Source organism: Candidozyma haemuli (assembly GCF_002926055.2).
Source record: "Candidozyma haemuli strain B11899 chromosome Unknown K_2014730914, whole genome shotgun sequence".
Lineage (NCBI taxonomy): Eukaryota > Fungi > Ascomycota > Pichiomycetes > Serinales > Metschnikowiaceae > Candidozyma > Candidozyma haemuli.
The window spans coordinates 46,189-67,284 of record NW_020289910.1 but is presented as its reverse complement, the minus strand read 5'-3'; the positions used below and the strand labels follow the sequence as shown (position 1 = coordinate 67,284).

At 43.5% G+C, this 21,096-nt stretch overlaps 7 protein-coding genes across 7 annotated transcripts; 1 reads left to right on the top strand and 6 right to left on the bottom strand. All coding sequences in view use genetic code 12, as the record gives it.

Annotated features, from left to right (window-relative positions):
* Positions 1-15: 15 nt before the first annotated feature.
* On the bottom strand, positions 16-1,398 carry ALG2 (GDP-Man:Man(1)GlcNAc(2)-PP-dolichol alpha-1,3-mannosyltransferase; the record flags this gene model as incomplete). The annotated part of the gene is made up of 1 exon (XM_025488998.1): positions 16-1,398. The coding sequence occupies one exon, from the start codon at positions 1,396-1,398 to the stop codon at positions 16-18; it is 1,383 nt and encodes a 460-aa protein (XP_025343660.1).
* A 1,023-nt stretch (positions 1,399-2,421) lies between these two features.
* Positions 2,422-4,698, bottom strand: CXQ85_005401 (putative tRNA 4-demethylwyosine synthase; the record flags this gene model as incomplete). The annotated part of the gene is made up of 1 exon (XM_025488997.1): positions 2,422-4,698. The coding sequence occupies one exon, from the start codon at positions 4,696-4,698 to the stop codon at positions 2,422-2,424; it is 2,277 nt and encodes a 758-aa protein (XP_025343659.1).
* A 1,536-nt stretch (positions 4,699-6,234) lies between these two features.
* Positions 6,235-8,241, bottom strand: CXQ85_005400 (uncharacterized protein; the record flags this gene model as incomplete). Its single annotated transcript, XM_025488996.1, has 1 exon — positions 6,235-8,241. One exon carries the CDS (start codon positions 8,239-8,241, stop codon positions 6,235-6,237), a length of 2,007 nt encoding a protein of 668 aa, XP_025343658.1.
* A 2,654-nt stretch (positions 8,242-10,895) lies between these two features.
* On the bottom strand, positions 10,896-12,650 carry CXQ85_005399 (Zn(II)2Cys6 transcription factor; the record flags this gene model as incomplete). Its single annotated transcript, XM_025488995.1, has 1 exon — positions 10,896-12,650. The coding sequence occupies one exon, from the start codon at positions 12,648-12,650 to the stop codon at positions 10,896-10,898; it is 1,755 nt and encodes a 584-aa protein (XP_025343657.1).
* Positions 12,651-16,227: 3,577 nt separating this feature from the next.
* On the top strand, positions 16,228-16,614 carry CXQ85_005398 (uncharacterized protein; the record flags this gene model as incomplete). Its single annotated transcript, XM_025488994.1, has 1 exon — positions 16,228-16,614. One exon carries the CDS (start codon positions 16,228-16,230, stop codon positions 16,612-16,614), a length of 387 nt encoding a protein of 128 aa, XP_025343656.1.
* An 888-nt stretch (positions 16,615-17,502) lies between these two features.
* CXQ85_005397 (S8 family peptidase) lies at positions 17,503-18,849 on the bottom strand (the record flags this gene model as incomplete). The annotated part of the gene is made up of 1 exon (XM_025488993.1): positions 17,503-18,849. One exon carries the CDS (start codon positions 18,847-18,849, stop codon positions 17,503-17,505), a length of 1,347 nt encoding a protein of 448 aa, XP_025343655.1.
* A 1,391-nt stretch (positions 18,850-20,240) lies between these two features.
* CXQ85_005396 (mitochondrial 54S ribosomal protein mL67) lies at positions 20,241-20,993 on the bottom strand (the record flags this gene model as incomplete). The annotated part of the gene is made up of 1 exon (XM_025488992.1): positions 20,241-20,993. The coding sequence occupies one exon, from the start codon at positions 20,991-20,993 to the stop codon at positions 20,241-20,243; it is 753 nt and encodes a 250-aa protein (XP_025343654.1).
* Positions 20,994-21,096: the final 103 nt, after the last annotated feature.

Genomic DNA, 21,096 nt, shown 5'->3' with positions numbered 1-21,096 from the left:
CAAAACCGCCTAGGCTTAAACCAACAACTTATAGACCACAGCCAGAACGGCAATGATGATGGCACCGACCCATATCTTCCAAAGCGCCAACAAATTGTATATAGTGCCTTTATCGGCAGTTGATTTAGATGCATCGAGCAAGCCCTGGTAGAAGGCTTCGCTCATTTCCTCACGACTGAATAAAGAAGTAGCTCTTTTGTATCCGTTTTCACCCATGACTTTGCTCTTTTCGGAGTCACTGGAGAAAGCAATTTCCTTCAAAACAGATGCCCACGCGTCCACGTCGTTTTCACGGTTGAAGCCTGTAGCTTCGTCCAAATTGGAACCGTCGTAGTTAACAATGGACTCCAAAGGTCCACCATAGTTGATAGCCAACACTGGCGTTCTATTCAACATACTCTCCACAGGCACAATTCCGAAATGCTCAAATGTAGGCGTATAAAGAAGCAACTCTGTATTCCTAAGCATGGCATTCTTCAAAGATGTCTTTACAGAAGGCATAAAGAGCACTTCCACAGATGTAGGCATCACCACGAGTCTCCCTCTAAACGTATTATGTTTGAGGCCCGAGGAATCACACAATTGCTCGAGTTCCCGTAGATGCTGGACATTTTCAGCCACACGAGGGTCAAAACCACCGGCAATGATAAGTTTCGGAAGCTTTTCACCCAGGTGCTGCTCCTTAAGTTTAGCGTATGCTTTAATCGCCAACGGCACGTTCTTCAACCGTTCAAACCGGTTTATAGAAAGGAAAAACTTGTTCCCCTTCAAAAACTCAGCCAATTCCTTCTCTGCATCTGGATCCACCGTCTCTGTCTTATCAATACACGGGTAAATCACCTTCGGGTCCACATACCCTAAATTCGTGAACGTCTTATGAAAAATCAGTTTCGTAAACGACGAGTTCACCACGATCTGGTCACTTGTCCCCGTAGTCCATTCCTCAATCCTATCGAACGGAACCCTATAGAGTTTCTTCAACAAACCACCTTTCCTCACAAGCAACTGGTCAGGAAAGTGACAATAAAACAACACCTTCGCCTCCGGTTTCGAAAAAACCGACAAAAAAGGCACCGCAAACGAAAGCTGGTCCACCACAAAGTAATCATACTTTCTCACCTCGCCAGTCACCACTAGCGTAGCCACCAAGAACAACTGTCTCAAGATAGCAAACAAAATATGGAATTTCTGGAGGACCTGGGTCGGCAAGAAGTCGCCATGCACTTTCACACGTAGTTTTCCAGACGCCACCTCGTCAAAACAATGGCTCTTATCACAGTGAGACGTGAACACCGTCACGTCGTTGCCCAAGTCCTGAAGGCCCACGGCGGCGTCCACGACGAGTCTTTCAGCGCCTCCAATGCCGAGATCAGGGTGAAGGAACGCAATGGGGGGCATAGTGGGGGAGTTGGAGGAGGTTTTGGGAGTTGGTGGGAGTAGTTGTAGTTGGAGGGAGGTGCGATTTCCAGTACTGGATGGCTTAAGTATGGGAGTGGAGGGACGTAAGAAGTAGAAGTATGGGTGGATGGAAATTTTATTTTGGGGTGAAAAATGGGGTTTCTAGGGGGACGAGGTTAGTGGGAATGGTCTGGTATTTATAGGAAACGTGGTGGGGCAACGGACTGGGGGTTGTGGTTGGTTATGGGGCCACTGGACGGTTGGCCAGGGACGACAGGGAGGGAAGGATAATGGGAGGTAACAAAAAGAGATGGATTTTTATATATTTATGAATTGGTCGGGTTTAATGGAATTTGGTCTTTTATGTTAATTTGGGAAAGAATTGGAGGTTTAAGGTGGAGGTTTGGTACGTTGGGTATGTCTATGGTAGGCAGCTTGCAGTGAAAAACAGGGATACTATAACTAAGGCTTCAGATTATTATGAATACCGTTTTTGGTGAAAATGACTGGAATTGAATGAACAAGTATATTAGTGAGTTCTTATTAAGAATTTCACTGGCTTAATTGGGGAATCAGTGTGCTTGTTCTACAAGTAGTCTGTAGCTTCAGAAGTATATACATACATCTATGTGTATACCTTTTTTGGCCAAGATTGACTGACATCGAATAAAATAAACTTCTCTAAAAGTCAAACGGAGGCTTTGAACAACTGATGAGTCATTTTGCTTCTTTTAAAACCATTGAAGTAGTGTTCATGGCATATATACTATAAGCATAAATGCACTGTGCTACCACCAAATACCATATTTACCCCAAGAACCCTTTTTTCACCTAATGAAGATAACAGTTTTTTAGCTACTTTCTTAATTTCATGGCTTTCATACCATTTTACCCTTCTTCGCTTAAAATAAAATAACCATAAAATGCTCTTGTCTCCCTACCTTCTACTCCCTCTTCCCTCTACACCTACAACATTCATCACCATATCTGGCCCTGGTTGCCAGTTTGTTCCCTGTTAATAACCTATGATACAAAAAGTTCCCTTGTGTGTTCGGAAAACTCGTTGGTGGTGGCCTTGATGGACTCGGCCTTTTGGACTTGCAATGCCTTGGCAGCAGCGTCATCTCTGGCCTGCTTCTTTTTGAGCTTCTCAGCTTTTCTGTCGTAACGTGTGTCCTTTGGATTGAAACCACCTTCTTCGGCGCCCCAAACAGCCCATTCTGGAGTCTCACAAATGTAGTCCAAGTCACAGAACTCCTGGCCGCTTTCAAGCAACTCAAAGAACTTGGGGTAGTCAATATGCGTGTGCCAGACATTGTTGATCTTGAATTTGGTGTGGGCAATCAAAATACAGCAGGAATGGGAGTGTTCAGCTGCAAGTTCGTAATCAAGGCCTCTTCTTTGGAGCTCAGCAGTGATTTGACGACAGAAGTCTCTGCATTCTTCCAAAAATGGAATGTTTTGCATGGTAAGTGGGTTGCCGTTACCTGTAGAGCTTCCACAGAAGGTAGCACCTTTAACTTCAATCTGCGAAGGCATGGCTCTTTCAACCATATCAGCATAACTCTCCACTTCAGTCATATTGAAACCCTTGACCAAAGTAAGTCTGAAAACCGTACGCTGGTGGCTTTGAATGGTTCTCACAATGTCCAAACAAGACATGAGACGTTCCCAGAAATCAGAGTTCAATGGTCTGTCGACCTTCTTCAAGTCAGTCTTGGTAGGTGCATCGATACTGACGTATAATTGAGTCACCTTGGCAAGGTTGGCCAAGGGCTCTGGATGCTGTGCGTTGCAAACCAAGAAAGACGAGATGTGACGTTCGTGAAGCATACCAACGAATTCGTTAATGTGGGGGTAAAAGATAGGTTCACCAACCAAAGAAAGTGCACAGTGTCTGACCCTAAAGGCTTCCTGGAATCTGTCGATTTGGATCCCTGGAACACCACGCATTTGCTTAATCTTTTTATAGTGACCTTCAAGAGCACCAAAAAGAACCTTCTCTGGCGGATCCACTTCCCATCTCCAGTTCAGCTTGGCCACTGGATTCGTGCCGTGACGCCAGCAGAACACACACTTATTGGAACAAGCCAAGGAGGGTGTAGTTTCCATACACAAGTGAGACTTGATACCGTAGAAAGCAAACTTGTAGCAAGAACCACGGCCACGCATGGCACTCTTTGTCCAACGACAAATCTTCACGCCCGAATGGGAACCCACGATAGTGTACCCCTGTTTTGTGAGCGATTTGTAAGTAGGCGAATCCTCAGCAACCATCTGTTTAGGCTCCATGACAGCGCTATCTTTATTCTTGGAAGCTCTGATAATAGCACCCATATCTTCAACATCCACCACATCTTTTTCATCCTCAGCTTCAGCTTCAGCTTCCTCAGCATCGCTATCAAAAGCAGCAGGATCATCTTCCAAAAGGAAAGGCTGTTCATCCACCAAAAGCTCCAGGAACCCATTGATCCAGTCCTGGGTCTTTGGTTCACCTTCATGTTTCATACAAACCTCACCCACCGGGAAGAGTCGACGAGCCCCAAGCTTTCCAAGCCATTTATCAGCAGATTTGGCCTGGTAACAGAACTGCGAGCCGCCCCAGGATTCGGAATCTCCAAGGCCCAACACAGCAAAACCAGCTAACGTACGCAACGGATACTTATCCACCCTAAAGTCCTGGTACGTTTCTGTAAGATGCTCCAAGAAGTAGTCAATAGGCGAGTCAGTTTCGTACGAAGGAAGCACCAAAAGGTAAACAGGTGGGTTTTCACTCTTGGGCGTTCTAAGGAAGTACTCTTCCAAATCGTCCACATCGTCGTCAAGCGAAAGCAACCGAGGCGGCACTTCCACGCCATCTATACCCGCAATCTTCTCGTGAAGAGCCTTGGCCACCCGAAGCGACAGCCCCGTAAGTGTAGTATAAAAAATGTACACTGGACACTTTTCCAAGTGCACCAGAGAAGCCGTAAGGTGAGAAACAGCACCTCCACCACCACCAACAGATTTCCCAGGTTTCGCCTTAAACACCTTGGCAGTTCTTGTCTTTCTTGTTTTCTTCTTCAACGGCACCGTCTTCGGAAACGTCGTTTTCGTCTCTGGCGTAAACGCATTGGTAAAGTCCACCTCCATAATGCGAGATGACTTAACCGGTTCAGTGATTGGAGAACTTTTCAGGTCGTGTTTTTTCTGTTTATGGACGAAAACAGCAAACCAGGCTGCTGCCAAAACCGTCGTCCGGCCGCCCGAAAGCCAGTATATCAACAGGCAAAGGGCCAAAATGGGAGTTCCAGAAGCCATGGCAGGAGGAAGAGTAGATGTGGAGAAGAAGGTTGGTAATTTTTCGCAGACCAGATGGATGGGGTTGGGAGTGTTGTATGCAGGGAGGGTGGAAGGATATGGATTTTGCAGCCATTCAGGGAGGGCAGTTTGGGGGTGGTAGTGAAAGGGGGAGGGTCGGAGGGTTGTTTTGGGGTGCTGGGGGAGGTCATGGAAGGGTTAGGTGGGTTTTGGAAGGTTCTGGTGTGGAGATTGGTGGAGGATTTGGAGGAGGTTGGTGGGAGTGAGAAGAGGAAGGGAGAGAAGTGGTGGACGAGGTGGAGGATGGAAAGGAAGGAAGGAAGGTTGGTAATTTTGAATTGGTGGTGGTTTGGGTTTGCACTGGGAGTAAGAATCGACTTTTGGGAAGATCTTATGGGGAAGTGAAGAGAAGGTGCCATTGGACCTTAAGTACTATATGTAACTGTTCAATGTATCAATTAATGGTTGTTGGCTTCGTTTCTGGAAGTAATTCATTGTAGTTGATGAATGAGCTGCTTAGGTAGAATTGGGCTGATTGAGGGAGTTGGGGTGTTTAGGTGGCTTTGGAACGGTGGTTGGTTGTGGCTGGAGCTGTTTGATTAACCGGGCATTCACACACTATATGATCAGCAGTGGTAGAAGGCAAAAAAAAAAAACGACGAAACAGAAAAAATAAGTGATTTCAAAATAACGGCTTACTGAAGTTAGTGTAGATGCAAAGCTTGAGCTGGTTGATATTGGGTATGTACTTGGTGATGAGAGGATGGATAGACTGAAGAAATGGATTCCTACTGGTAGTTTCTACCTGGATTTCCCACCAATGAGTTTCGATTAAGCTCTATTTGCAAGCATTTTTGGTAGCCGGCTGTTAGAAAAAGATGGTGATTTTATGGGGTTTTGGTGGATGGGTGGTATAAAGACGGTGGACTTGGAGGTGGTAATCATACTACTACTTGAACTTACGTTTTGAAGATAAAAACTTATTTCATATTAAATACAACTAAAAATGTGGCTTTCTTGGAATTAAAAATGAAATTTGTTAAGTTAGCTGTATGGAAGTAGGTTGTTGGTTGTAATGAGGAGCTAGCGTGACGAGAGGTACTGAAGTGAAATACTATACTTAGTCTTCCAAAATTGTTAGAGCTATTGAGAACTAAATAGCTAATCACTTAATTCTCTTAGTATTGAACTGAAGAGTACCTTTATTCTTTGCATTCTCTCCTTAATTGTTACTTCTCTAGTATAAGTTCTACTTCTTCTGGTACGTATCTCTATAAGTTACAGCCTACCCACTATAACTATAAAGCACTTATTCGAAGCTACTCACACACTATTTAAATAACATTAATGAATGTTTTAGGTATAGCATTTTGATCATTATTGAAAACCCACTTCATCCACAACCCGAACCACCTCTCTCTCCACCAAACATACCTACCAATTACAATACTTACTCCAAACAACACCAACTCTTTTCCTTCACTTCAACTTCTATTCACGATTAATGAACAACCTCTTCTACCACCTCCCTCTTCACTACTCCTTGACCTTCCTTCCTGCCAACCTCTTCAAGAAATCCAAAATGTAATCCTTATCGTTGGTAAACGCAACCTCCGACTTCACTCTATCCGCAGCTGTCTTGCCCTTCTCCAACTCTTCATCCTTCACGTTCTCGTCGTCCAAGTTCTGACTATCTGTCAAACGATGGTCTCTCAAGAACATACAGAAGAACAACACAAGCACACAAAGCGAAAGCCCAGTAATCGAAAGTGCCCTTTGGATCTCAGCATACGCTATACTCACAGCCCTACGCTGGTTGGTGCCCCATTTGTACGTCTCGATATAAGTGTATGGAGACCCATAAGCCTCTTCAGCCAAAGAGTCGTCCACGCCAAACTCCACCATTTTGGATCTAATTTTCTGGTACATTTCCTGGGTCCAGATAGCTCCAGAAACCGCACCGCCAAGCGTATGGCCCACACGGTAAAAAGCAGCAAAAATAGCCATCACTGTAGCCATATACTCATGGTTCGTACAAGACTGGGCAGAAACAAACACAAGTCTGTTCAAAAAGGCCTGGGAGAAACCCAAAACACACATAGCAACGGCAATACCGTCACGGTAGTACTTCCCACGAAGTCCATCGTTGCTTCCTCTGAAATGGACAAAAAGACCCATGGAGAGGAAAAGCATAGCACAGCCAAAGAGAATAAACGCTTTTGTTCTTCTTACACGGCCAACCACGAACCCCAAAATTGAAAGAGTAATGGCTGTAACAAACGTATTCAACAGAGGCGTTCTGGTTGCAACTGTAGTGGAAGCGTTCATGCCCACAAGCAAAACAGGGTAAGCGTAGCCATTGACAAGAGCATAGACGAAGTTGTCTAGAATGCTAACCACGAGAGCTGCCCAAATACCACGGTTCTTCATCACTTTAAATGGAACCATAGGACGTTTGGTGATTTTGGTTTCCCAGACGACAAACACTGGAATGAGAAGTACGCCAAGTACCAAGGGAACGATAATCTTTGCCTGTTTCCATTTGGACGATGTCCCGCCAGCCAACGTCAATGGAACAAGCAAAAGACCAAGTACACAAGCTATCAAAACGCATCCAATACAGTCCACATACCAGAAGACTAATTTGACGTTATGGATAAGCGCTAGGCCAACATACTCTGCTTTATTTTTGATTCTCTCCATAAACAGTCCAGTATTTGGAACTCTCTCAAGGTTCGAATCAAAGAAACGTCCCGCCGAAGGCAATCCTTCAATGAACATCCTTCTCTGGTCGTGGTTCACCTGTTTCCACTTATCTGTCTTTGCAGCCTGGAGCGTAAGGTAAGTGTAGTGAATAAAAAAAGGAGCAAAGAACAACGGCGTGATGAAGGCCCACATGGCAACGCCAAACTGCCATGAAGTGTTCCCCAAAAGAGCAGTCACGATCTCTCCAGTGCTCCATGTGTTGATGATACTCTGAGTGTACGTCAAGCCAATAGCCAAAAGCCTCCATCTCAACGACGAAGCATCCGAAAGACTCACCTGCAAAAGAATCATCGTCCCTGAGTGGCCAAAACTCATCAACGCAGCTCCTCCAGCATACTTTTGCACATTGGTAGCTCTGGACAGAATGAGGATACCCACCACTCTGAATATAAGCGAAACACTCAACAACTCAAGACGTCCATAAGTATCAGCAAGTCTAGCGTAGAACGGTAACGACCCAGAAGCAACCACTCCACTTATAACACTCACCGTAGACATCAACGAGTGTTCTTTATAGTCGTTGGTAGCGTATCCCACAAACACAGAAAGCACATCACCTTCAACGTTGATGATGTAGAAACAAAGAAACACGGAAAAAAAGAAGATGATTTTTCTTTTAACCGTATTGACCTGTTCGACAATGATTTCTGATTTACGAACCCCAAACGATTTTGCAACCAACAGGGAAGAACTGGAAACGGATTCTGTGTCCAGAGGATCAGCCGAAGCTGTTTGGTTTTTCGTCAACACCTCTTTATCTTTGGACGAGAGGGACATGACAAGAAGAGGTTTATGGATTTAGGATTATGGATTTATGGAATTACTGGTGATTTATAGGATTAATGAAGAATGAAAAATGCATGGTTTGGAGAATGGATGGTTTGGAGGGCTCGTAAACTGGCGCTAGACCAGGCAGATGTGTCCTGATTGGATAAACGAGATAATGGAAGAATGGCCAAGAAATAAAAATGAATAAAGGGTACTTTGAGGCGTTTTTGGCACCTTTGACGGCACCAACATGCATATTCTCCTGTACGGCTGCATTATCTTTTCAATCACCATTGAAGGGGGGAACGAAAGCAATGGAAAGTGAATGAAATCAACGGCATTAGGCTGATTTAGGGCCCCGGGTTTGTTTGTGCCAAAAAAAGCCAGGTTTTTCCAGCTTATTTCATCAAAATCTGACCCCTTTCTGCGTTTAGCCAGGGTCTTGGCAAATGTGTCTATTGTGGATTCTGTCAAAGCCCCAGCCAATGAAAGAAGCCAGGGTAAGCCATTTACGATCTCCAGGTTTGATTATTACGAGGGGGAAGATGGAAAGTGGGAGTTTAGTTCATGAAGAGTAGGCTCTTTGGAGGTAGAGAGAGGGCCAGTTAAAGTGACCAAAAAGCGTCGGTTTTTCTTCATTTTTGGATTGTTTTGTTCTAAATTTTCGTCTCTTTTACGTCCCCTTCCCTTTGGTTTAGAAATGTTGACCGATTTCGATTTTCCAATGCATTTCCCTTGGCAAGGGCAGCAAATCAACGGGAGACGGAGAAAAACGATGGAGAAATCCAAGAAAAAAAAATTAATATGTTTAATGGCCGTGACTGGAAAATACGAGAAAATAACGCCGTTTTTGTTGGTTTTATGTATTTGGCTGGAATTGAAAGAATGGATTTTTTTGAAAAAACACATGCAAAGGTGAAAAATTTGAAAAATTTGAAAAAAGAACAATAAAAATGGATTTTATGGGTTTTAAGAGGGTCTTAAAAAGTTTTGAGAGGTTTTGAGAGGTTTCAGGTATTTTTCCGGCGGGTTTGGAAGTTTTAGGTGGGTTTTGTTGAAATTTACAACAATTTTGCAGCTTTTATCTATGGGCATTTTCATTGGAGAAGGTGAAAATGGACTAGGTTTGTGGGGAGCTGAACGACTGAGGTTGTCTGGTGTACGGGTGCGAAAATGTAACATTTCGCTTGCAAAAAGTGAGAAAAGTGAAGATGAAATGGCAGGTTTTGAGCTGTTTCTTTGGTATTGGGGAGCTTTTGAAGGAATGGTAAATTGGGTTGGATTGCGTGGTTTGAGGGTGATATTATAAAGTTTGAAGTGCGCAATATGGTGGGATATTGGGTGAGAAACTTGGAGGTTTGTTGTTTCTCAAACACACTTTCATGAACCATCACCGGTAAACCAAGTAGAAATCTCCAATTTGTGGTTTATTAGGTAAAAGCAACCTACTTTAATTGCCTTGTTTGATTTGGAGCTGTTTTATTAACATTTGGTTGCCTTTTGGTGGGGTAAACTGAGTTTATAGAAGCTATTGAGGCAGCAAACGACAGGAAACAAGGACATATTGGAAACGAAGGTCTTTTATTTATCTTGGGTAAATAAGCTATCTTTTTGATTATTAGATGTTGACGTTTGGTGAGTATGTGGTGGTTTTACTGGACTTTAGTACACCCATGGCTTATAAGTAGTATGGTACCATAACCAATACATGTCTATTTATGTAAACAGAGAGTATACTAGATTTCCCAAATGACCGACTATGGCGTTTTGAGTCGCCTTTTACTCAAAAACAAAGCATCAAAGTAACCCAACAACTGTAGTTATATGCTCTCTGGTATACTCATTAAGTGGCTGCAAATGGTCCAATCAGAAACCACAGTTCATTCAATTTCTCAAGGAAAGAAGAGTATGTCGATATAGAAGATTATATTCGATGGTTATGATTATCCAGAAACCCATTTTTTATTGTTTTAATGCGTTTAGTTTACTTTAGTTCACTTAGTGTTTCTCACTGGAAGCTACAACCAGTTATTAGAACTTATAAACGTTCTTAATTGAAACAAGAAAAAGGCTTTTAAAAAATTAACTGAAGTCTCTTTAAATAATTAAAATGCTCTTTTCTTGTTTATTTATTGTTCACTTTGACATCTCTCTTTCTACTCTTAACACTTAAATCCCATAGATCCTATTTTTGGCCACATCCACTCCTTTTTAATTTTGAAAACTTCCAGAAATCTCCAGGCCTTCGAATACCAACACTTTAATCCCAAAAAAACCAAAAAAGCCAAATTGCCATACAAATACTGGAAGGTTAGTGGTTCTGGAGCAGTGGTGACAGTTTGAGGTACGGGTGTGAAAGTGTAACAAATCGCTAACAAAACCATATAAACTCAGAGGAAGGTGAGTAAAAAGAGCCACTTCTCAACGAAAAAACCTCTAAATTAACCAGTAACAGTTTAAATAGGTTTTGAAGTACCAGAAATGCTCTCATTACGTCTAAGAGCTTCTAAAAATAGCTACAAACTCTCTCAACAACAAAAAGATATCTCTAAAACCACTCAATTCGTCAAAACCCAAAAACCTACTTCTATAGCTTCTTGTAATTACCGTTCCCCAAAAGCACCTACACTTCTTAACCGTATCGTGTCTCGTGATCTATGTAATTATTCATCGTTGAGGATTCCATCGACGTTGGCCACCAACGCCTTGTACTGTTCGTCGTCCACGCTCAATATGTTGCTTCCCATGAGCTTGATATTAAGAAGCGTCAATCTCGTCACCCAGCTGGTCATCTTGCCTTTGTACTGTGCGGGGCTCTGGGAGCTATTAAGCAAGTACTTGAGGAGGTTGACAATAAGCTGTAAGTTACCGTTAAAGTCTCCAATACGGTGATTGACATCGCTTCTGGGGAGGTTTTCATTCTTGAGTGTTTTAAGAAGCGACAGCAAGTTATAGTCAATCACCTTGAAGAACTTCAGGAACCAGAAGAACAGGTAGAGCGAGATTCCCGAAACATCCTTGTTTGACAGTTCATTAAGAAGCAAACTGAACGAGTTCGAAAGGAACTGGAGGGTGAACTGGAAAGATTCTGTAGATGAAAGCTGGTCAATCTCAATAAGCAAGTAGTAGTAGTCCAAATGAACCACGCCAATGACTCTGGTGAGCAAAGGCAGTTCTGAGTACTCGTTATGGACAACCAGCAGCACTGAAACCCTCCATGATTCCAAATCTGACGACAACTGTCGAAGCGTATCTTTGGTATTTTCCTGTAGACCAAGCTTAAGCGACAAGACACGGTCTTGTAGTTTATGGAGTTCCACGGCTTTGGTCATGAGCGCAGCTAGATTAGCATCACTTTCGAGATATGAAAAGTCTGCGTTTTGTTTGATAATGGCAACAGGCACAAACTGGCTGGGCTTGTTTAGCATTAAACTGAGTTCTCTGTCGAGATTGTGAACAGCCCAGAAGATGTTATTCGAGAAACCGGTTCTGGACGTACCCACGAAGTCTGTTTTATAGATGATGCTTCGGTTGAGGTAGCCCAAGATACTCCAGGCCAAGTCTATGTTGCTGGCGTTGACGGCGTAGATGCAAAGGAGCACCAAAAGCGTCGCTGACTGCGTGTCAATCTCCGGATCATAAGTAATGATATCAATAATCGACTCAATCAACTTATCGCTGAAAATCCGATTATAATGGGACGTGCCGTTGTTGCAATCGTACACAATACATCCCACAGCCATCACCAAGTACACTTCCAAAGAAACCAACGTTTCTGTAGCAAACGAGATCGAAATAAACGATTCCTCAAACTTCAGCTTATTCACCACCGGGTACCGCCAGGAATAACTAGCGAAATACGCCCTAGTAAACGCCAGCGGGAGCAGCTGGTCGGCAATCGGTTTCACCACCAAAAACTCGTCCAGCAAGTTTGGCGGCGCCAGCGTAGCGTGTCTAGCAATAGCCCTATTATTGATTTTCTTCGCCACAGCGCTTTTCGACGCCAGTTTCTTCGTCGGCGGAAGATCGATATTCTGAAACGGTTGTTCTGTTTCTTCCGAATGCACCAACGACGCTATAGACACCGATTTGGGATGTGAAACAGGCAGAACAGGTACACTTGCCGGAACCGTCAGGTCATCATCTGGTTTCCACAAGCAAGCCTTCTTGCCTCTTCTATCCACATATTCACACTCAGACCCTGCTTTCAAGCAATACAAGCATTTCGGGTACGTTCTCGAGCACTTCTTCTTGAGTCTATAGCACCTCGTACAGTTGGACGGATGATGAGTAGCGCCATTCTCCAACGGGACAATCTTGGGCAGCGAAACCCTGGGTTTATCGTCGCCCTGTGGAGCTATCCTGAACTTCGACGTCACGGCGCCGTTGCCCATCAGCCGGCGGTAGTAGTAGTCCATGAAGAAAGTGGATGGACTTTTAGATGACGAAGCGGCAGTTGTAGATGGTAGATGACGAAGCAGCAGATGACTAAGTCAGGGAATTCACAGTTTCTGGTTTTGGTTTTGGTTGTTTTTGAATTTCAGTTTTCAGTATTTTAAATTCCACTTTTTGGCTTTTTCAGAATCTGAATTTTCACTTTTCTTCCTTTCCTCTTTTCTTCTTTCCTTTCCTTCTTCTTCTCTGTTTTCCTCCATCGCTTATATATAAAATTGGCAAAAAAGTGCGGCGGCGGGCCCGGCAGCGGTGGTGGCCCGAAAAGGCAGGTGGGCGCATCGAGACGAGGGGGAAAAGCGAGAAAATGTGGTGGAGGCAGCTGAGGTTGCCTGGTGCACGGGTTTCTTGGGGGAGGTCAGTAGACGGTTTTTCCAAGGCAGGAATGACAGAAGAAATATTAAGGATTTCTTGAGGTGGTGGGTGAGCTGGAGGTGATGGTTTGGTGAATTTTCTGGAACTTTGGAGGAGTTTTCGTGGTTTGGGGAGCCACAGTGCTGGGAGTGAGCGGTGGTTGCGAAATATTGGAAACTTTTGAAAAAATGCGGTGGCTCCACTGTGGAAATTAAAAGTGAAGGAAGATTTGAAGAAGGGAAGAAGAAGAAGACAAAAAAGGTATTTTTTGCTTTTTATGAATTTATTGATTTTACTTGAACTTCATCGAATTTCCCTGAATTTGCTGGTTTTCTGCGTTTTCCTCTGTTTCTTCTTCCTCTTCTTCGTCTTCGTCTTCTTCCCTGAGACAACTGTGGATCCAGGGCCTGTTATCAGTTTACATTTGGGTTTGTGTAACTTTTCGTTGTTTGTGGATTCTGCATTTTTTTTTAAATTGGAACGGCGCCGGTTCCCAAAGAAGAAAGGCCCACGAGACAACAAATAAAAAAATTGGAATTAAGAGGTAATTGGGTGAAGGTCGGTTGGAGCCACAGAGTTAGTGGTTGTTTGAGGGCTGGATTTTGGGTGAGATGTGTTTTCTATGGTTTTTGGTTGATTTTGGTTGGTTTGGGGTTTAAAGTAATGCTATGGCTTTTTTATGGTCTAATGTTTTATAGCGGTTAAGTTTATAGTGCTTGGTGGCTGGGAGAGTCATAAGGCTTTCAGTAGAACTACTGATACTGTTCTTGAAACTTCAACTCTTTAAATTTCATTGATACTGAATGACGGTTTAGAACTCCTTTTTTACTGTGTTTCTTCTCTTAATCCACTATCACTTTTATTTGCTTTCTTTGTTGGTTGTCTATCTACTTACTGCTCTTGCTGCCTCTCTATACATATTCAACGAGTACATTATCGAGCTCCTAGAGCATCTCCTAATATTATTATCCAAACACAATCCAGTGCTTAATTCAGCCTTTATGAAGATACTACCATCCCTGGTTCATCCAATTGTGTTCTCTTACTTCTCTATTACACCACCGTTATGGCACCATCCGTAACAGAACTAACCCAATTTCTTGCATCAGAAAACACCAAGATTATGCAATAGGCAAATTCTTGATCGAGATCGTACGGCGGCGGCTCTGTTTTGCTTGGAAGCCGCCGAGGCGCCAAAAGGCACCAGCATGTGCTTCGTGGACCAGAACTGTGGATGCACTGAGAGCGAAAGGGACGAAATGGGAATGTAGAGGTTGATTTATACGAGTTTGGTTATTTCTGGGGACTAATTAGAAGGCTTTTCTTGGGAAGTAGACTCTTGGAACCTACTATCAGTTCTTGAAATCTGTAGTTCTGGTCTGAAGGGAAGGTTCCACTTTCTACGTTTCACCGATGATATTCAAGAAAGGGCCTGAAAGGGCTTCCTGAGAAATAGAAGCTCTCTTTGACGTTGTCACATTCTTGTTGATTTAAAATTGAACAAGTAGGTATGTCTATGTGGACGAGTAGTGTTATCTACATTGGCGGCTGTGAATGGACATACCGCTTTGCGTTACTTATTGGATTTCGTCATAACCAATTCCAAAAAATGACTGATCTTGGAAGGCTGTGGTTTCCATTTATAGGTCATATGTCTAGCAGCGTTATCTGATGTAATGTATGATACAATGACCAACTCAGTTTGGCCAATTACATAATATTCTAAACGACCACAAACCCAGTGGTCATGATTTTAATGACAAGGGGGGGCACTAAGGAGCCTCAAAATAGACAATTGTGATAGTGGATAAAGGATGATTAGAGTAAAAGGTGTAACAGAGTAAGTGTACCCTTAGACTCTACATGACTAGGGGCGTCACGTTAAGTTAGCGTATTCTGACAATGAATGGGTCAAGATAAATGTAGAATTGAAAAAGGTATTGACTATTGAATTGAGAGAGGTTGGAGGTATCATTATAGTGTAGTGGTCCAGTTGAGCTTTGATCTCAGGAAGTAAGATACTACTGTTAACCAACGAAACCTCTGATGTATCTCTTATTGCTTCCTTGTAAAGATAGCCGCTAAAATAGAGCAGTTCTTTAGGTCAATCGGTCATGGTAACAAAGTTTCAAAACCTGGTGGTTCTGGTTAGATAGTATGATGTTCTCTCTGTTCAGTTAGTTAAGACTTATACCAATGAACAATGTAGTTACCTAATCCCTTTGAGGTCCAACAAGAAAAAGAATGAATAAGCAACTGCTAACAAACATCAGTAAAGATTTGAATCGAAAATTAACAAGAAATGGCTTTGACCATTTACACTTACCAGATGAAGAACTGAGACCATTCAAAGTGACTTCCAACGCCGCTCTCAACTTTCTTCATACTTGAGTAATCCCAGTAGCTCAATTTAAGTCTCTTTTAAGTCTCTTCCACCGTCAAAACTTCCTCTTTCCATAAGACCTCATTTATCAATGGACCCTGGTGGACCTTCTCAGTCCTGGCTTCCAGCACCACCACCACACTTTACCATCTTCCCAGCAGCACCAAACTGAGCAGAACCACCAAAGCCCTCCCCCAATCAACCTCCCTTCTTCCCATCAAATTCTCTAAATCACTGGAACAGCAGCTGACGTCCTCTCCCTCTCCTCCCCTCCACTTCCCCTATCTTTCCACCACAGCAACTCCACAAACCCACAACTCCTCACCAAACCTTCCACAAAGCCAAAAACCACATCATATCACTTATTCCTATTTATAGCAAAAACCCTTTCTGTGCCACAAAACATGCATCCTTACATTGGCTGTGCCTTCACCTTCTAAACCCCTATGTCTTCCAAGAAAGCTTAATCTGTCAAAACAGCTTCTTACGTCATAATGTCTTTGACTTGACATTTCTATGGTTTTAGACTAACGCTTGAGAAGTGTCTAAACTGTTAAGCGAGACCTCGCTTAACCCCCTCAAATGTGTCAAAATCAAACAAAAAAAAAAATAAAAAATACCCCTTCCTAAAAGAACGCAAACCCTCCTCGTTTGACGTCATGACGAATAAATCTACTGTGGGGCCAAGAAACCATCCAGGGCCAAGAAATAGCCGAGTACATACTCCAGGGGTGCATCATTGGCTATCTATTCCATCACCAAACCTATAAATACAGGTTCTCTCCAACTTGTCTTTTCTCTCCACCATGAAGTTCTTTTATTCTGTTTTAGCTGTACTCGCTGTGGCCAACGCCCAGATCATCAAGGTCGACTCCAAGGGCCCTGAGTTCTTTGGCAAATCTGAAATCAACGTCAAAGACGGCTTCTTCAAGCCTTACGAGAGCTACCGTGACGACGCTGGCCATGATATTACCTACTTGACAGATGGCAAGTTGGAGACTGATGATGGTTTGCTTGTTATCTCAGATAACACTACACCTCTGTATGACGAAGATGGAAACTTAAACCACCCTCAGTTGACAGACGGCAAGAAGATTATTCCTGACCCAGATGGAACCTTGTATCTTCAGTTGTTGGAAAAGATTGACGCTGAGTACATCCACTTCAAGTGGGAGGATGTCTTGTTGGAGTAGGTGTTTGAAAGAATGCCATTTACGATGCTTTAATGTCGAGTTGTTAAGTTGTTTTACTTTAGTTCGTAGCCAAAGAGGGTTTATATTTTAAAGCTGTTTGTTTTATCAAGTGTAGAAGGGAACTGCTGGTGTTTATTTATAGCACTTTTGGGTCATAACTGTATTTATTGAAGTACTTTTGGGTAATGGGGATGTGATATTGTGTCATTATGGTCACAAAAGTGGAAGGGGGAAGTTAATGTCAAGGGGAGGAGAATAGGCGTTTTGGAAGTCAAGGGTGGTTTTCAAGTATTTTGGTGCTGTTTCTAAACCAGAATTAGATATTACCTTAACTCTGATAAAGTAGTATTATGAAATATAGTAAATTTTGAATTATTCGTTGTAAATTAGAGGAGAGTATAATAGAACACAAAACCAGTTGATGAATGTGAATAATGACAGAACAGGAATTCCAATTATGGTGAACAGAAAGCTTAAGAAATGGCCATTGGATTCTGTAGCAGTCATGTATTCGATTTAGCTAAGTTCATTAAGTTCTTAACTACTAAACTCATTTAATATAAGCATATTATGGGAAGTCAATAATGAAATATCCTAAGTAGTTAACCAATTGGCGTTATAGACTGACTCTCAAATAGTAGCTATTCATACATTACTTATAGCTACCTTTAAAGTTATAGAGGTTACTAAAGGTCCTTACTCTAAATCTCCAATATGTAACTTACATCTTTTAGACACCAATTGACATTTTCTAATTCAGAATATTAAAATAAACGAATCTCTAAAACTCACAAAGCGAAACAGAATCTCTTATATCTCTTAATAGAACTCATTTAGTAACTCTCAATAAATCTCTCAAAACTTTTAATTCAACTAGAACCTCTCCGTTTAGAGCTTCCAGATCTGGTTGGGGTCCTGGCCACCATTATAAGCAAACACATTAGGCGTATCCTCCGAAATATCCTTAACATTGCCTCTAGTAGCAAGCTTAAGGTACTGGGCCTTAAGATCACGAGGTCTAACTGGATTAGTGTTAAACTCGGACTGCAAGTCTGGGTGCAAAGAAAGGAAGTACGAGATCATACCAGTAACGTGAGGAGCTGCCATGGACGTACCAGTCATGGTTCTGGATCCCCAGAGATGGCTCACAGAGACGATATCTTCACCTGGAGCGTAGAGATCCACACAAGGCCCAAAGTTGGAGTGGATCTCTCTGACGTCGTTCTTATCGGTAGCACCAACGACAATGGCGTCTGAGTTCACCGAAGAAGAGTAACAAGCGTCCATGTTCTCGTTACCAGCAGCGACGACAATATGAATACCAGCGTCAATCAAAGCGTTGGCAGCGTCAGTGATATAAGTAGCCGTCAAGCCAGAAATAGACAAGTTAAGCGTAGAACCTCTGAAACCTGGAATCTTGGCTGCAACCTTCTTCTGGTGGTCTTTAAGTGCATATTCAAAGCCCTGGGCGACTCTGGACGTACGGACGATTCCAATCAACGTAGAAACATCAACTGCAGTGATATTCACCTTCTTGGCCACACCGTATGTCTTGGAACCAATAGTACCAGCTACGTGTGTACCGTGGCCAAGGATATCACCTTTATTCCATGGGAACTCCAAAGCAGCACCGTAAGAAGCTCTGCCTTCAAACTCTTTCTTGTCCACAGCAATGCCAGTATCTAAAACATAAGCATTGACGCCTTTTCCACCTTCATCGTCATAAACGTAATTCGACTCAGAAGGAATCTCACGGCTGGAGATTCTGCCAAGGCCCCAAGTGGCATCCTTTTGAGTAACAATGCTGGCAACTTCAAGCTCTTCGTCTTCTTCAACGTACTTGACCAATGGGTTCTCCTGGATCTGGTCCAAGAGCTGCTGGTCGAAATGACCAGCGTACCCTTTCACGCTGGCGACCTCAAAGAACTCCAATTGGTCGTCGTCGCCGTCTGGAATAGCGTCTCTTTTGACAGCCTGGTCCACGTTTTCCGAAATCCATTCTTTGTCCTTCTGCTTATCCTCAGCACTGATATCGTCGTTGTAGATAACGACGTACCTGGAAGGAGCCGGTTTGGCGACTCTGAGCAACGGAGCACGGCCATTTTCTCTTTTGAAGGATGTGGTTCTTTTGGTTTGGACGTTGGAAACAACGCCAGACTCGCCGTTCAATGGGATAACTGCTGCTGCTGCTTGGGTTGCAAGTAACGCAGGTATAGACAAGATCAGGAACTTCATGGTAATGATGAAGAAAACCGATATTCAAAACGGCGGGAATTGCCTCTATTTATACCTCTGGGAGGCCTGGGAGGCGCCACGAGACCTCCTGGGAAGCGGAAAGCACGAAGGGTTCTTATCAGAGAAGGTCCAACCGTAGCTTTGCGTTAACGACCGGGCACATCTCGGTAGAAGTTGCTTGCACGAAAGGTACTTCGCTTAAGCAGAGAAGGGGAGTTTTTGAAGAAGTAGGGAAGATATGGAAGTGGTGGAGTGTCAATTGGGCGAGTTGTGGGTTGTGGTAGTCAGATTTGACTGTGTTTGACAACTGAACTTTGCTGGACCTCTGGAGAGCTGCTCCTTCGAAATCAACCACAAAAGGAGGATCGAAGAATACCTGAGTAACACAAACATCAAAGGATATGTAATGCCAAGCCGGTACTAGCAGTTCTACATGTCACTTCCTCGGAACCATGGAAGGAGGTAGGTGGTGAAAGAATGGGATACTTAAAATGAAGAAAAAGCTTTAAAAAGATTTCTTTTTGGTTTATTTCAGTTAGTAACCGTCTCCTTGTATCACTTACTGTTTAACCTTTTTAGTTGGAGTCTAGTTGGAGTCTAGTTCCCGTTTTGTGTAACTTCATCCAGTGGACTGGTTTTGAGGCAGTTTACGATATCTCGCTGACTCCATCCACCCTGGTTGTAGTTTCCGTTTGGCGGTTTCCAGAACGTCGGCAACCCGTTTTGGGTTGCCATTGGTTGTTGCTTGTTGCTTGTTGTTGGTTCTTCTTGGTTGGCTGCTGGAAGGGTACAATGTATACTATAAAGGAAGTCTGGAAGGAGTTGGTTTTGTTCGACGTAGCGGGACGAAGGTTCATGCCTTGGCGACTTCTTGGACGTTTAAGGAAAGTGCAGATACGAAGAGTGGTGGAAGTGGAATATGGATTGGAAGAGATGGGAGGATATTGGATGGAGAGCAGTGGAAGGATGACAATTGAAGGAGAAGACTTCCTGGGGCTTTCTTTTGCCTATAAAACCTTCAAAAGGGGGAAAACAAGTAGTCATTATTCCCTTAGAGCCTCTTTGGTGCCCTCTGGGAAGCGTCTTTGTGAATAACGGTTGTCATGTCTGGCGGTTGATTTTACCGATAAATGGACGAAACGACGTCGACGACGTCGACGTACGTCCACATGGGCCCTCCTGGGCCCTGCCAGAACCACCCTTTTCACCAGTTTGCTTGCTTTTCAAACGAAAAAAAATGGCTGCAAATCCACTGTATGCTTCTTTTCTGCCTCAGCTTAAACCAGAACTTCCCTTCTCATCCTCCTCCTCCTTCTTCTCCCCCTTCCTCTCCTTAATCGTCTCCTCCCTGCCCTACACCTTCCTCTGTATCCCATTTATTTACAAGAACTCTATGCTACAGTCTGCGTCTCCTTCTCCAACGTCTCCATCGTCTCCAACGGCTCCTCGGCCTCCTCCTCGGCAGCCGCTCTCAACTCCAGAACGAAATCAAGCCCCTTCAATCTCATCTCGTCAAGAACAATGCTCTGGAACTTGGGCGTGAACGCAGGTAACGTTTCGTGCTCAGCCAAGTCCATTCTCCAGTGAGCGTCATCTCCCTTTCTCCAAACATTCTCCCAGTGGATCTTGGTGTTTTCCAACTCAAACTCGTCAATGACATGTGCCAAGTCGGCCACGGCTTCCTGTGAATGCGTGGGTCTGAACTGACTCCAGTACCATGTATTACCATCATCGTTCTTCTTTCTCATCAGCTTGGCCTCCTTTGCCTGGTGGATATCTCTCGCCTGCCTCAACTTCATCAACCCGTTATAAGCAGCAATAGCGTAGTTATAGTTAGAAAACGAAGCCACACACATGAGTTTCCAGAGATCGTTTCTTCTGGCTGGTCTTCTGTTTTCCCAGTTCGGACGTGGGAACAGCGCATTGATCTGGTCCTGGTGGTATGCTGGCACTTGCGAGTACATGACCTGGCCAGAAAAGAGGTTTTTGAACATGAACACTTGAGGAGCCAAGTTCAATCTGATCAAGTCTTCCTTTTTCTTGTAACCTTGGGCGATTCTGGCGCCGAGGATCTTACGGGCCTTGAGTTGTTCGAGGAGATGTTTCCTCATCCTCTTTTCGGCACTCAAACGCATTTGCGGCATTTTGGCTGGGGTTTATAGGGGGTTTTGCTTTGGGAAGGTAGGTGGAATGGAGGTTTTTGGTTTTCCAGGTTTTTCACATTTTTCGTTGATGTGGTCACGTGAG